This window comes from Rana temporaria, chromosome 4, assembly GCF_905171775.1.
Source record: "Rana temporaria chromosome 4, aRanTem1.1, whole genome shotgun sequence".
NCBI lineage: Eukaryota > Metazoa > Chordata > Amphibia > Anura > Ranidae > Rana > Rana temporaria.
In genome coordinates, this window is record NC_053492.1 from 312015661 (window position 1) to 312032915 (window position 17255).

The 17255-nt window shown below is 43.6% G+C and overlaps 1 protein-coding gene across 3 annotated transcripts in view; it reads right to left on the bottom strand.

The window, feature by feature from the left end:
- Positions 1-17255, bottom strand: part of AGPAT4 (1-acylglycerol-3-phosphate O-acyltransferase 4) — a 142905-nt gene that overhangs the window by 12848 nt on the left and 112802 nt on the right. For all 3 annotated transcript variants that reach the window (XM_040350612.1, XM_040350613.1, XM_040350614.1), the window contains 2 exons: positions 5409-5511; positions 1239-1314 (listed from right to left, as the gene is read on the bottom strand). In XM_040350612.1, coding sequence (XP_040206546.1) covers positions 1239-1314; positions 5409-5511 — 179 coding nt within the window. The remainder of the gene's footprint in view (positions 1-1238; positions 1315-5408; positions 5512-17255) is intronic.

Consider the following 17255-nt stretch of genomic DNA (forward strand, 5'->3'; position numbering starts at 1 on the left):
GGTAAATCTGCCCAATCCTCTTGGCAAAAAGCCTCCAGTTCCTGGAAATTCTTGGGTTGTCTTGCATGAACTGAGTTCAAAATCTCCCCAGAGTGGCTCAATGTTATTGGGGTCAGGAGACTGAGTGGCCACTCCAGAACCTTTACTTTATTCTTGCTAAGGGGTGGGGGTGGTTGTGAAATAATTACAACCATACAGAGATACCATCACAAAAAGATACAGAATCAAACAAGAAGGCATAGTGGGGTGGACTTTGTATGTACTTCAGTATGGTTAAAAATGAAGATGAATGACACAGATTTAAAATATATGATTTTCCATCCAATGATGGTCAATTGAAAACATTTATAAAGACATGGTTACTGTTAGGTCATGATCCTGTTACAAGGAATCACATGTATGGCCTAAGCGTTTCACGGGAGACCCTGCTTCATCAGGACCTTTAAAGTAGCACGAATGTAATGAAAAAGATTGTTATAAAAATGCACTGATTACTGCGTAAATGATAGGGAAGGAGTTAAACACTAGGGGGCGATCAAGGGGTTAACTGTGTTCCCTCACTGTGTTTTAACTGTAGGGGGGATTGTCTCACTAGAACATGAGCAGTAGATCCCTGTCATGTTTCTAGGCAGAACAAGGAAATGCCTTGTTTACAAAGATCACAGCCCCCCGGCGGACATCGAGTCCGTGGGACCCACGGGCACGCTAACAAAGTATGCAGCGCACGCGTGCCCACAAGGCGCGATTTAAAGGGGACTTCAGTTACGCTCATTTGCCCAGCCATGCCATTGTGCCGATGTATATCATCGTGTGCTGGTCGTCAAGGGGTTAATAGCCACTCAAACCCCTTTGTGTCAACTTGTGTGCATGTTGTCAGGCCAAATTCACCAGGGTATGTAAACTTTTAATCGGGGTCATTTGGGTAGTTTCTGTTGTCATAATTTAAAAAGAGTAAACACAGTGGATTGATAATAAATGGCTTCAGCCAAACACTAACCATGCGTGAAATGTTTTTGTGTTATCATTCATATTCTCTGAAAAATTGCCAAGAAATCATAAATTCTGCCAGGGTATACAAACTTATGAACACAACTGTGTGTGTGATATTATATATATATTTATACACACACACACACACACACATACAGTATATATACATACAAATACACACACACTTATTTCCTCTTAAGCAATGCTGAGGTGATAGTGATGCAACTTTGGTCACACAAGGGACATACTTTTTCCTGGTATAGCTTGTGAAGCCAACTGGCACATTCCTGTTCATCTTCAGGGATTTCTTCTAAAGGAATTCGTCTGGAGGATTAGAAAATGGAAATACAACATTTAACAAGAATAAAAAATCTGAAATACTTCATAGCAAACTGCTAGGTGAACTTTATTTTTAGGTCATATTGACAAATTTAAATGGAATATGACTACAGAATAACCACTGTAGAAATAAGGGTAGAATCCACCAAACTATAGCCATTTGATTGGCTCCCAATGAGGTGCAAATAGTATAGGATTCAAACACCAATAAAGTCAGTGTTAGGCCTCGTACACACGACCGGATCTGTCCGTTGGGATTTATCCGCGGATCAGTTCCAGCAGACAAATCCGGTCGTGTGTAGGCCCTAGCGGACATTTTTCGGCGGAGATTTCTCCAGCCGACGGTTTTCAAGCGGATAAAAATTTCTTAGCATGCTAAGAAATCTATCCGCTGGAAACCTGTCCGTTGGACTGATCCGGTCGTCTGTACAGACTCACCGGATAAGTCCAAGCGATCCCCATCCCTCGCATGCGTCGAAGTGATTCGACGCATGCGTGGAAGTAGTTACCTTCCAGGGTCGCGCACGTCGCCGTGTCATCGTCGCGGCCACGTCACCGTGTATGTTTTCCGCTGGGATTTTGATCTGATGGTGTGTACAGCCATCAGATCAAAATCGGGAGCAGAAATGTCCGCTGGAAACGGTCCGGCGGACCGTTTCCAACGGATATCCTCTCGTGTGTACAGGGCCTTAAGCCCTGTACACACAGGCAAAATGTCAGGAGACGTTTGCCAGTAAAAAAAAAAACGTCAGATATTCTACTGTGTTGATCAGTCTGCAGTTGGACGTGCATTGCCCTCAGTCTCTCGAATCAAGTGGATGGATAGTATATTAACCCCTTCCATACAGGGCACTTATACACCTTCCTGCCCAGACCAATTTTCAGCTTTTAGCGCTGTTGCACTTTGAATGACAATTGTGCGGTCATGCTACACTGTACCCAAACTAAATTGTTATCATTTTGTTCCCACAAATAGAGCTTTCTTTTTGTGGTATTTGATCACCTCTGGGATTTTTATTTTCTGCAAAAACAAAAAAAAAGACCGAAAATTTTGAAAAACAAATGCTTTCTTTTTGTTTCCGTTACAAAACTTTGTAAATAAGTACGTTTTCTCCTTCACTGATGGGCACTGATAGGGCTGCACTCATAAGGCGGCACTGATGGGCACAGGTGAGGTGACACTGATGAGGTGGAATTTATGGGCACTAATATGCAGCACTGATAGGCGGCACTGATAGGTGGTGCTGATAGGCGGCACGGATGGGCACAGATAGGCGGCATGGATGGGCACAGATAGGCGGCACGGATGGACACAGGCAGAATGGATGGGCACAGATAGGCAACACAGATGGGCACAGATAGGCGGCACGGATGGGCCCAGATAGGCGGCACGGATGGGCACTGATAGGTGGCACGGATGTACTGTATTATATTGTAGTTATGGATGCAAATCAGTGCCAAACAACAATGCCTGCCAATCAGTGATGCCCATTGTGGGCACTGATTGGCATCCATTGTGGGCACTGATTGGCATCCCTGGTGGTCTAGGGTGGCATGCCTGGTGGTGAGCATCCCTGGTGGTCTAGTGGCATCCCTGGTGGTCTAGTGTGGGCATAATTGATCAGCACAAACCTCCCCTGTCAGAGGAGCAGCCGATCGGCTCTCTTCTACTCCCGTCTGACAGACGCGAGTGAGAAAAAGCCGATAACCGGCTCTTCTTGTTTACATGGTGATCAGCCGTGATTGGACACGGCTGATCACGTGGTAAAGAGTCTCCGTCAGAGACTCTTTACCTAGATCGGTGTTGCGGGGTGTCAGACTGACACCCTGCAACAACGATCGCTGCGATGCACGACCCCGAGGGCGCGCAACGGCTCAATATCCTGAGGACATCATATGACGTCCAGTCAAGATATTGAAACCACTTTCCCGACGTCTTTTTGTAATAGGGCGTGCGGCAAGGGGTTAACTGCTTATGGGACTACACAAGTTAGGAATCTGTTGTGGTTTATTACACATTGAGGAAGGTTCCCCTCTGTGCTCCAGCGCCTGCCCAGGGAACCACTGTGCTGAGAGGAGTGCTGTGTGGTTTTCATGAACCCTGATGAAGCAATAGTTGGGGAAACGTGTCGGTACTTGAAGACCCTTCTGCATTCATACCTGATGCATATCTAACACACAGTGAATTGTATCAGCACCAAATTCTGTTTTAATATATTGAGACATTAATGTTTGTATGAACTCTTTTTATCTTTGTTATTAATAAATTGTATGGTTTTATAAAAAAATTTGCCCCTTGTTTTGGCCTGTACAGTCCGATATCTCTCTGCCCGTTCTGTCTTTTTTGATTCCTCGCAGCCAGCCCACTGTGACACTGAGCATGTGCAGTGTACTGGAGATTTCCCAGAAGCCTCCTGGGTCACCTTACGCAAGTATCCCAGGAAGCTTTGGGGAAGGGGGGAGAGGGGTAATGATCACTATGCATAATTAAGCTCACAGCTTTTATGGCACACAATTTAAAAAAAGAAACACACACACAAACTTATTTTTAATACTTTCATAATAGCCAGAGCTGCCTTTTAGGATCCCAGATTTTTATTCATTTATTTTTATAAACAGTCAACAACAGCACTGCCAGTATACTTTTATACTTTATAGTATAAAGGATAGCACGGTCTGTAAAATGTATAGATTGAAGACAAGCTGTCCTGACAATGAATATGAACCACTCCAAGAGTAAACCAGATTTCAGGTTACATTTACTACTAAAAGTTTTTAGCCTGACTTTTTTTTACACTACTAAAAAAAATTATAGCAATTGAGCTGTACGTTAAAGTATATGCGCAACTGAAAAGCCTTGCTCCATATTTTGTGGTACAAAATATCCAGAGAAAAGCAACAAAAGGGCAACAAAGAATCTCAGCTATGAGGAACAATTACAAACATTAAGCTTCTTCTCCCTGGAGTATAGATGCCCAACAGGGGATATGATAGCGATATACAAATATCTTAATGGTGATTCCAGCATTGGGAGGAAACTATTCAGTCTCCGCTCACTCAAGAAGACATCTGGCAACTCAATGAAGTTGGACAAGAAGCAGTTTAACCTTAAGATGGATGTAAACCCGAAATATTTTTTTAAATTAAGGCTTGCACCTTGTACAGTATAGGATTGTATGTGATCTGTGCCCAGTCTTGCCATGAAGAGTTAATCCAGGTCTGAGCAATCCTCTTATCTTTTTTTAGTAAAATAAAAACTGACACACAGAGAAATAGGACAGTGCACTTCAAATCCCCTCCTCATTTTTTCTCCAGCTCTCCTAGGATTGTCTACTCTACACCTCAGCATGATTGGGCATGCTGAAGTCATGTGGTGACTTTTCTGGGTTTTGACTGGATGTTAGTGATCATAGCAGAAGTTCAGTGTAAGAAATACATAGGAGAAAATGCATGTTGACAAGAGGAGTGTAGAGGTGGGCTAGGAGTCTACTGACATCACGACTCCACCCACCGAGCTCCGGACAACAGACCCACCCACAGAATCTGCAGACAGAGGACACATTTGACAGGTAAGGATACATTCAAGAGGCATAGATAACCACTGTGGCAGTAGTTTAGAAAGGATGAGAGTGGGTTTACATCCACTTTAAACAACGTAAGGGTGTTTTTATTGTTAGAGCAGTAAGGAAGTGGAACTCCCTTCCACAATTGGCGAATCACGCAAGGAATATCATTAATTAAAATAACAAATTTAAATTCCAATGTATCATGGGATCTGTAATTCCACAACGGTTGGAGGGCCCAAGGTTGCTTACCCCTGATATACAGGGATATGGGAAGTGGTAGGGACATAATACATACACATACCCACACAAGTTGAACTGGATGGACTGGCCTCTTTATTCAACATTATTAACTATGTAACTATAAGAAGCATCATGCATTGCTAATGCATTGAAAACAGAACAAAAACAAATCCAAAAATGGCATCTTAACAGAAATCACTACTTTTAGCAGTACAAACAGTATATCACCTCCCCTTTCTACACCCAAACTATTCTAGCTTGCAAAATTCTTACCTTACATAAAGGTCTGCATGATACTTCTTCCCATTTAAAATGCCAAGTAGGGTAGGATTTTCGCTATTTCTGAAGTTCAGTGTGGAATCATATACGGCAGAGGCTGTTTAAAAATACCATAGTTTTTCAGTGCTACAAACAGGCACATTTATTAAGGATAATGCAAAAATGATATGTTAAAGCCAGAGCAGCAGTAAAGTATTTCTAATTGCTATGGGTTTTTGTTCTTTAACTTATAATGCATATATCTTATGGCTGCTGACAACTTACATGTTCCATACTGCAGTGCAATGCAAAGGTTTTATAGCTCATTAAACACCCTCAAATTATCCCCAACAAATAGCCCTGTAAAACCTGATCTGCCATTTTCTTTTTGAGACTGTCTGGCGCACTAATTCGATGTTCTTTGTATTATAAAGGGTGGGGTGAGGGGATTCTTTATCTGGGCAGGTTAGTTTGAATTTAGGGTAAACAAATATATTAAGAAAGACATTTTGTAAATATAGGAAGAATATATGCTATAGGAATACATGCTAAGAAATTAAGCTTATTTTCAAAGCTCTAATAATGTAGCTGCATACAATCCTTACCAGGGAACTGTAATATACAAAGATTCTGAGGTTGTTGGCGCTAGTCTGCCACTCCCACACCCTTTACCTTAATTGTTATGGTTGTCCTCACTAACCAATATTGAGGCCCTAGAGAGGCAGCCAAGAACACTCCGGTCAGCGCTCTCAGCCATTGGCTGAGGGAGCTGATTGGCAGGCCTTTTTTGGTCATGCCTCTTAATACAGTACACGCGGGCCAAATGTCAGACAGTTTCTATTGAACTAACTAATGTCGCCCGACATCCGCCCCGCGTGTACTAGGCTTAACTCTAGGCCGTGGAGCTGTGCTCATTTACCTTGGGGTGGCTCTTCTTGGTGTCCAAGATTGTGTATGTTGTGAATAGGAATTTATATTTTGAAAATAAAAAACAATAAGGGATAGACTATCACTAAATTCAATGATCAGACATAACATTAGGACTATTAAGAGGTAAAGTGAATAACATTTCTGGTTACAAGTGTACCTAAAAGTGGGAGAGATATATTAGCCAGCAAGTGATGTATTCAAAGGAGAAAAGATGGCCAAGTATAAGAATTTCGGCAACTTTCACTTTCAGAGTCAACATGTAATGGCTAGACAACTAGGTCACAACAACTCCAAAACTGCTGCTCTTGTGGGAGGTTCCCAGTCTGCAGTAGTCAGGACCTACCAAAAGTGGTCCAAAGAAGGAAAACCAGGAATCTGGCGACAGGGTCATGAGTAGCTAAGGCTCACTGATGCACACGGGGAGCGAAGGCTGACCCGTGTCATCTGATCCAATAAGATATACATAGAAGTATCCGCGCTCTAAAAAATAATCACAATCTAAAGCAGCCAACATTAATTTGTTGATAACAAATAAAATGAACATAAAAGTCCATATGCAGAGCTAAAAAGAAGTAAACATGCAGTCTATAATGTATGATGAAAGCTTCAGTGCGCAATTACAGCAGTGTTACTTCTAATCTCCTTACCAGAAGAAAAGTAAAACAGACATCTGACAAGGATCTATGTTACATCTCCAGCATCCAGCAATGGATGGACGGCTCCACAACGTGATACGACCAGTAGATTAGCTCACATTAATTCAGAGATCGGTAAACAGGACTCCAAATAAGTACATCCAGCAATTGTACTTCACTTTACTCGCCCCCCCCCCCCCCGGATCACAAGGAATAAGCCAATGTGATAAACAAAGAGGTGCATAGTGAAGTATGTTTAAAACAGTAAAAAGCTTTATTTAGGCTGTACTTACAAACATAGATAAAAACCAAGCATTAATACATAACATTGAAAAGATGCCGTGGCTCATAGCATGCTTGCGTCTCCAGGAACTCATCTAACACGTTTCGTCCAATAGGGCATCGTCAGAGGTGCTATTCTACTGGTTCTATCACTATTGCTGGATGCTGGAGTTGTAACACAGATCCTTGTCATATGCCTGTTATACTTTTCTTCTGGTAAGGAGATTAGAACTAACACTGTGGTGTGGTGTGCTGTAATCGCACACTGAAGTTGTTGTGGGGGTCTCATCTCTTCATTTCATCATACATTATGGACTGCATATCTACTTGTTTTTAGCACTGTGTATGGATTCTTATGTTTATTTTTTCATCCAATAGAAGAGTCCTGTAGCTCAGATTGTTGAATAAGGTAATGCTGGGTACCAAAGGAAGGTGTCAGAACACACAATGCATCACAGTTTGTTGTGTATTGGACTCCGTAACTGTAAACTGATCAGGGTGCCCATGCTGACTACAATGAGCACATGCGCATCAGAACTGGACCGCAGAGAAATGGAAGAAGGTGGTCTGATTTGATGAATTCAGGAATGATTTGAGAAACAGAACAATAAGTTCAAGGTGTTGCCTCTGAATCCTCCAGATTTCAATCCAATCAAGCATTTGTGGGATGTGCTGGAAAAACAAGACCAATCCATCACCTCGCAAATTACAGGACTAGGATTAGCTGTTGATGGTTTGGCGCTAGATGCCACAAACACCTTCAGGAGGTCTAGTGGGGTTCATGCCTCGACGAGTTATGGTGGGTGTAGCGATAATGTTGTGGCTGGTTGGTGTATACTTCGTATCAAAAGGTATTTGTCATTTTGTGGCCTTTCTTGAGTTCATTAAAATGTTTTCCAATATTCTTATGACCAATCTATTTTTTATTTTATTTATTGCAATGATGATACATTTTCTTTTTTTTAACAGTATATTTTTATTGTGAAATGAGTTCAATAAACCTTCAGTCTTATTTATTTGCTACTTACCATAAGTAGCTTATCACACTCTAAAATTCACTGCTGCTCTCTCTCCATGTGCAGAGTGACTGGTCTTGTCTCCATCGCCTCATATAGCTTTCTATAGTAGGTGGAGCTTGCTGACCCCTCACACAACTCTGTTCTCTGTGCAGGCTGTGTACAGCCCAGTGATGTCACCACTACTTTTACCTCGTAATATCTGGGTTTGCAAATTAATTACTAAGAAATTTATCTGTATGAACATTTTTGGGCCACGAATTTACCTTTTTATTTTTAGGTTTATTAGTTAATAGGTTTATTTTTGGGGACGTGACCAAATGTAGAGTGGGACGGATGCTAGCCTAGAGAGCTCGCGGGATCCTGATCTATCCTCGTTGCCTATCCTTTCGAGGATTGGTTTTGCCCTGGAAATTGGCAGGTGGTCATAGTGCTACCCTCGGTCATACTCCTGAATGCCTTCCAAGAGCCGTTATGCAGCTGCGCCAACGAAGAAGAAGCAATATGCTCCATCAGCCTTGTGTACCAGCGCCAACTTAGACAAGCTCCACACGCTGCTGGCTAAAATGGAGATGTCGGTGGCCCCTGCTGCACCTCAGCCTCCCTCTCCATCTACACAGGCAGGTGACACAGCCACGATCCTGTCTGCCAAAGAGCACAGCAGGACTTTGATATGGGTACATACAGACCACTTAACTGAGGAATGTGCTCTTTACCGCATACAGTCCAAATGCTGGTAGCTAAAGCTGATGATGCAGAGAACCACCAAAGGAGAAATAATGTCATGGTGTTAGGCCTACCAAACGGGGCAGAAGGTCAACGCCTGGTTGAATTTGCTGAATCCCTTTTCAAGTCGCTGATAAGCCTCACTGACATCTCTCCAACTATTGTGGTTGAAAGGGCTCACAGGGTCCCTACGGGCCGAGGCACACCAGGGGCCCCTGAGAGACATTTTCTGGTGCGATTCCTAAATTACAAGGATCAGGACCGCATCCTTAGTGAGGCTCACAAACACCTTACTCTTCCTTATGAGAACACGGCAGTGCATTTATATCCAAATTTCTCTGCAGAGCTGCAAAAAAAACTACAAACCTTTACAGATGTCAGACGGAGACTCGGAGAAAAAGATATCAAGTACTCCATGCTGTACCCCAGCCGCGGATCTGAGAAATTCTTTGATTCTCCCGATGAAGCTGATGCTTGGCTGCTTACCTTAGGATGATCCTACCACAATTTTACATACAGTTGGTGTGCTGTTCTATTCTGTATGACACTTCTTTCCAAATGTTAGACCTGTTGTCTGTGGTAACTGCAGCTGGGGCAGAATTGTCCACTTTTCAGTTGCCTCTGTTGTCCACCCCTGCATGGTAAAACTCATGTCCCCATTTGGACATCCTTTCCATGAACCTTGGTGACTGAGTGGCTGGTATCCCAGAACAGGCTTTTGGAATTCCAGCCTATCTTACCTGGCAGAGCTTATCCATGACCATATCTACTTGTTGGCTCTCTGGAACTGATACAGTTTCTTTTTGTTACCCACTAGTGTACTTTTACCACACTGAATAACTGTTTTGCTCATGTACGGTTGTGAGCCTCCCCAGTTTACCCAAGACTTCAGGAGGTATGTGCTGACCATTACCCTCTTGAGCTGTATGAGACCCTGGGCACCGCCCGTGAGCCGGGATGTTGGAGACTGGCACCGCATTGGATAGACAACCCCAAGGTTTAAGAGATGATGTCTCCTAAGTTGACTGAATATTGGCCAATCAATGAGGACTCTACTTCCCCTGACGTGGTATGGGAGGCATGTAAAGCCCATACTCAGGGGGGAATAGGTCTGCTCTATTAAGGCAGTGAGGTCTGAGTTTGCTTCATTCACCACCGAACTGGAACAAAGCGAGGCTGAGGCAGCGGAGGTATTTGCTGCAAGGCCAAGTCCTAAACCTACTCTAACTTGGCCCAAGCCAGGAGGGTGTTGGAACTTCACTACATCTCTCTGATACAGTCAGACTAAACGCCTAGCATCTAGATTATTTGAGGTAGGGGACAAGAATGGAAAACTATTAGCCAATCTTGTTGCGGAACATTCCTATCAAATTGTTATCCCTAAAATACAGTCCTCTACAGGGAGTCCTGTCACAGACACAGAGGATATTCTGAGATAATTCTACCTGTTCTATAGCTCCTTATACGATTCCCCCTCTGGTCCATACCAGTCCCTGCTGGATGAGCTTGGGGGAATCTGTCTGCCCCTCCTCTCTGATGGTGACAGGGAAGATCCTGAAAAATTCTTGATATTCTTGGAGATAGCGGCCGCAATATACTCCTTTCCCAATCACAAGTCTCCATGACCAGGCGGTCTACCGGGGGAATGGTATAAAAACTATGCCACTCTGTGGTTCCTAAATTACAACAGCTGTTTACCCATTGTTTAGAGACTGGGAGGCTTCCCGATAGAATGTATCAAGCACATATTGTGCTGCTGCCTAAGCCAGGTAGGGATTTGACCTGTTGTTCCTCCTACAGACCCATATCTTTATTAAATAACGATCTTAAGATCCTTATAAAAAGGTACTTGCAAACAGAATTATAAAGGTTTTGCCATCACTCATTAATATTGATCAAACAGGTTTTATGCCTGGAAAATCCACAGATATTAATATTAGAAGGGTCTTCACACATCTCCAACTTTCACCTGACGAGACTGTCTCGAGAGTCCTTGTAACCCTTGACATAGAGAAGGCTTTTGATACAGTCCAGTGGAACTATATGATGAAGGTTTTGGAACTCTTTGGTTTTGGTCCTGTATTCAGGAATTGGATTGATTTATTATACAGGACTCCCATGGCATATATCAAGCTAAATGTTAAACTCTCATCCCTTCCTGGTCAGGAGAGGAATAAGGCAGGGATGTCCTCTTTCCCCTGCATTGTTCTCTCTGGTCATGGAACCACTGGTCGAGGCATTGCGGAGATCACCAGATGTAGCTGGGATCCGAGTGAAAAATTAGCACTCTATGCTTTCCCTTTTCCCTCCCCCTTCCCTTCCCTTTTTTTCCATTTGCCCAATATATGCTCTCTCTTTTCCTACAAGCAATAGGGATAGAGACCATGGTATATACTACTAGCCGTGGTCTTGCTTACAGTCCCAACATTATGCATTTTTTTTAAGCTGATACATGTTCTACCCCTTTCCCTCCACCCCTTCTGTTTTCCTTCTCCTCCCTGTAACGGCTACCCAGGTAGTGAGAGGGTATCTGCCGTTGGAGACGTCCTTTTCCCTGGCAAGTTGCTGTATGCAAGTAAAACCGGTCTCATCCCATCCACAAGATCCAGAGAGAGAGACAGGCTCTGCTGTGAAAGGAGCAGATTAATAGTCCCATAGAGTCCCCTTTCAAGAACGAGACGTGGCTGCGTGTTGAAGGGTCAAAATAGACTGAATTTAATGGTACATGCTGCTGGTTTATATCTGGTTACAAGCTGTTACAGGAACAATGACAATCTCCGCCCCCCCCCCTCACACAGCGGGGGGGCTTCAATACAGATACTTTAAAATAATGACATCTCCTTGAGTTAATCACTTAATCAGTATCTAGACGGTTCGGCCCGGAGACCCATTTAACATGACCTGACCAGACACATTCCTTTCTCAATAGAATTAAATTAACCTTTAGAACAATACACACTCACAGATGATCCCATCAGCATACACCTGACAGGAGACTGCTTAACTGGTAGAACAATACACAAGAGAGTCAATTAGATGAAGAAAGGGGCATTAGAATTTAGCAGTAAAAGAGTCACTCTACAATTAACCCTTTGAGCTCAGAATATAATGTGGTAAATCCAATTGTAACAAGTCATGCAGTTCTTTGTATGCCTCACTGCATGATTATTCTAGATGTCCAGGCAGAATAGGTCCGTTACACTTCTCCCCTTTTGTGGAACACTCCGGCAGACCCGGATTGATCCTTTTCGGGTCAACTTGGGGATGTCCGGTCTGCTGTTAGGGTAAAAGTTCCGTTTGCCTGGACAGTCAGTCGGCATTCCCATTGGCTTACCAGGTCAGTAGCTGAGGGTGAAGGTGAATAATGGAATTCAGTTCTGGAACAGTCACTTGCTTTGCTCTCTCAATGGCTCCCAAAACCTGTTGCTGATGCTCTTGGGACAGATAAGGCACCACCTGGATGCAAATCCCATTTAATCTTTTGACAATTTCCGCCTTTTTGTGCATTTCAATGTTCAAGCCACGGGACATCTCATAATACATGGCATAGTGTCGTTGCATCTCTGATTTCTCACTGGCCAACTTGTCACATTCCCATTTTAGACTGTGATATTGTGTCGGATCTACAGTACATGTCGGGGAAGGTAGTCTTACCCGGGTCTCAGCAGCAAGCAAGTTGGTTCCAGCAACGCGGGTGGTCACGGGACAAGCAGCAGCAGGTATAGGTAAATAAGCCGAAGTCAGAGGGCCAATGTCGTTGCCCAGCACAACCTCGGCAGGTAGGTTGTCCATGATACCAACTGTGGTCTTTCCTGACCCGGCTCCCCAGTCTAAGTGCACCCGGGCGGTGGGTACGCGAAATACAGCACCCCCTGCGACCCGGATGGCAACTGTGCGAGTGGACACGTTCTCTGGCTTTACCAGATGTTTTTGAATCAAAGTGATAGTAGTCCCGGTATCTCTTAGGCCTTGTGCTACTTGTCCATTCACCCGTACCTCCTGGCGGTGAAGCTGACGGTTATCTGGAGAGGCAGCTTGTATTGGGTCTGCCTCATACAAAATTCCCAGACATTCCTCAGGGCCCACCTCGGTCTCTAGGCAGTGGGCCGCAGAGGGACGTGATGGAGTGACCTCTGTGTTGGGTGTTGTGCGTCTCCAGTTGTTATTTGTAGCTCTCAAAGGGCAATAACGAGCAATATGTCCCGTGTTGCTGCAGTGATGGCACGTCACCCTAGACGAATCCCGGGGATATTTGTTAGGCCTCTGAGGACTTGGTGGTCCTGGTGGGACTGGAGCCCGAAACTCTGGGCGTGGGGTGATGGTTGGAGTATGCGGTTCTACCTTATGAGCCAGCCGTGTAGTATCCTGGCTTACTTTCCTTGTTTCCGCGTACTCATCTGCTAGCCAAGCCGCTTCGTTTAAGTTAGCGGGACGGCGATCTCGTATCCAGTCTTGTATGTCTGCGGCCAGGTCTTGGAAGAAATGTTCCATTAGGAAAAGCTGCAATACTTCCTCCCCGGTGTTGGCCTTGCACCCTTGGACCCAAAGGGATGCCACCCTTTGTAACCGGTTGGCCCATTCCATGTGGGAGTCCACAGCCTCCTTCTTGGACTCCCGGAAGCGACGGCGGTAGGCTTCTGGAGTTACGGCGTATCGGGTTAGCAGCGCCTTTTTAACTTGCTGATATTGTAAAATATCCTCTGGAGCAAGAGCCTGAAAGGCTTCATTGGCTTTACCCGACAATTTCCCAGACAAAATAGTGACCCATTGGTCTGGTGGTACCTGGTGTAGTGGACACTGCCTCTCAAAATCAGCCAAATATCCATCTATCTCCTCCTCACTTTCTACAAAAGCTTTAAATGCAGTGAACGGTATTTTCTTTCCTGTAGCAGCGGGTGGGGGGGTAGGAACTACATGTGTAATGGGCTGTCTTGCTCTTACCAGTTCCAGTTCTTGTCCCCTCTTAGTTTGTATCTCCTCCCTTGCTTCCCGGAACAGCTGGTTGATTAGTTCCACGGACGTTTCTGGATACAAGGATAATCTCCGCTGTACAATCCCAGTAATTACATCTTCTTTGCTGACAGGTTCAAGGGGCTCAGTTCCTTCCATGGATCCATCCATTTCGTCCAGCTCCAGCAGGTCAGCTATCAGCTCCCTCCGTGGTCTGTTACTGGCACTCCTACCATGACTCTCCAATAAATCTTTTAGTGTGGATCTTTTCAGCCTGGCGTAGTGAGACTCCATTCAGAACTTGCTCTTTGGATAAAAGGACCATCCCGCTGCTGCCAACCAATGTAACGGCTACCCAGGTAGTGAGAGGGTATCTGCCGTTGGAGACGTCCTTTTCCCTGGCAAGTTGCTGTATGCAAGTAAAACCGGTCTCATCCCATCCACAAGATCCAGAGAGAGAGACAGGCTCCGCTGTGAAAGGAGCAGATTAATAGTTCCATAGAGTCCCCTTTCAAGAACGAGACACGGCTGCGTGTTGAAGGGTCAAAATAGACTGAATTTAATGGTACATGCTGCTGGTTTATATCTGGTTAAAAGCTGTTACAGGAACAATGACAATCTCCGCCCCCCTCACACAGTGGGGGGGGGGGGGGCTTCAATACAGATACTTTAAAATAATGACATCTCCTTGAGTTAATTACTTAATCAGTATATAGACGGTTCGGCCCGGAGACCCATTTAACATGACCTGACCAGACACATTCCTTTCTCAATAGAATTCAATTACCCTTTAGAACAATACACACTCACAGATGATCCCATCAGCACACACCTGACAGGAGACTGCTTAACTGGTAGAACAATACACAAAAGAGAGTCAATTAGCTGAAGAAAGGGGCATTAGAATTTAGCAGTAAAAAAGAGTCACTCTACAATTAACCCTTTGAGCTCAGAATATAATGTGGTAAATCCAATTGTAACAAGTCATGCAGTTCTTTGTATGCCTCACTGCATGATTATTCTAGATGTCCAGGCAGAATACATAGGTCCATTACACTCCCATTTTTATTTAGCACTCTATGCTGATGACCTGACTCTTTCCCCCGGGAATCCCGGCCCCTCACTTTCAGAGGCGCTACGAATCCTGGACCGCTTCGCGGATATCTCGGGTCTGCATACTAACTGGAGTAAATCCCTTATCTTACCGGTTGATCCAGGGGCAAATGCATTGGTAAATGCTAATTCACTGTTGCAATGGGAACACAATATTAGGGGGAAGCAGCTACATATGACGTCACCCGCTGCTGTACAGTCCACAAGATTTTACTACATGCTGTTTTGGCTCGATCGTTTGTGAGTAGCCTGTGATTTTCAATAAATGCCTGTGTCTTTTTAAAACGCGGAGAGCACTTAGATAATTTATTTTGTTTCCTATATACCTACATTGCCTGCTGAGTCTAAATGAATTTAGTTCTCTCTGTGGATTTTTAAGCAACGTTTTGAAGGATTCTTTTTGAGGATTTGATCTTTGACAATATCTGCTTTGCATGACTTCCTGGTAATTCAGGGGTCCATGCCGGGAGGTGAGAGTACCTAGAGAGACCTTTGGTGGAGGGATTGTCACTTTATGTGAATCTTCAGCACTGGTGGATTATGGACTTTTTTCACTTGCTACGTGCTTAATTTATAATTCATTATTATTCAAAATTTCTTTTGAATATCGTATTTGCACTATTTAAATTTTATTTTATATCTATTTGTATTCATTTATGGTTTAAATTGCGCTGCACTTTTCTCTTGTAAAACACAATATTAGGTACTTGGGTGTTAATATTTCCAAGATTCCACAAACTTAATTTGACACCAGTGTAACAATGGTGTAAGCAAAAGTTGAGGGCATGGTTTCACCTCCCGCTATCACTTGTAAGGAAAATAAATCGAATTGAATGGAAATGCTCCCAGGCTTGTTATATAGTCTAAGGCACTCCCTGGTTTGGATACCAAAATCCTTCTTTAAACAGTTAGACTCCCTTATCGCTTCATTCTTGTGGCAATAACACCCAGACAGATTTAGTAAAAAGATTTTACGCAGACCAGCCTGCCCAGACTTCTATACATATTATTTGGCAGCTATGCTTGTTCATGCCCACACTTGGCTCATCTCTGATGATACCAATGCTTACGTAGTTCTAGAAGCAGCACACTTGGGATTTTTTGAGACTCTTTATAATGCCTTATATAGAGGATTGAAGGTGTCACATCTACCAGATACTCCACTGTGGTTTAATCCAAATTTGTCAGACTTTCAATCACTAATAGATTCCGGTATATGGGCAGCTAAAGGAATTAAATATTTGGCTGATGTTCATGACAGCAGTGCATTTTTCACATTTGATAGGCTTTAAAACAAACTTCAACTCCCTAACTCCTTCAGGTTCCTGCAACTTTGGCATGCCCATGAATCACAATTCAAGTCTCTTATGATTCGATTAGAACAAGATGATTTGGAGGCTCTCATGTGAGATGCCGATCTTAGTAAACCCGTATCCACAATATATAGGACATTATTGCCTTATATTCAGGTGGGATTGGAGGGATTGTGCGAAGTGTTGCAATGTGGTGGAACCGGAGCTGGATGGTGAAGACTGGGAGAATATGTGGGATTATCCATTCCAATCGTTGATTGCCACCAGAGACAAATTGATACAGTTTAAAATACTACACATAATTTACTATACGCCACAATGTCTACACTGCATATATATCCTAACTCAACAGCGTGCTGTTGGAGATGTTCTTGTGATTCTATGGGCTTTTCCCATATTTTTTGGGAGTGCCCACAGATCCAAGATTATTGGCGGGAAGTGATTCAGTTTATTTTTGACTTGACTACATTCACTGTCCCTTTAACAGTTGGCATTTGCCTTTTTGGACTAGTTGACTCATTGGCTTTTGCTAGAGCAACATGCACTTTACTAGGTATCTTGTTTTATGCTAGGAAGACGACTGTACTCAAATAGAAATCGGACAGGCCTCTATCCTTTTGGAAGCAACTTGTAAATTCAATAGTGCCCCTTTACAAGGCTACTTATCTATCTCAGGGTTGCCCTAAGAAATACAAGAAGGTTTGGCACCTATGAACACACTCAGACACCACAGTGGACAAATATGACTCAAGGTTAAGGAATTCAAATTCCATGAGAAATCTACTTCCTCCCACGCCTAGTGGAAATTTGCCTTTGGAGTGATGTGCAGCATCATGGGTAATGGTCCTATTTAGACAGTGGCTGCAAATTGATGTCCTTGGGATGACAGGTCCTGGT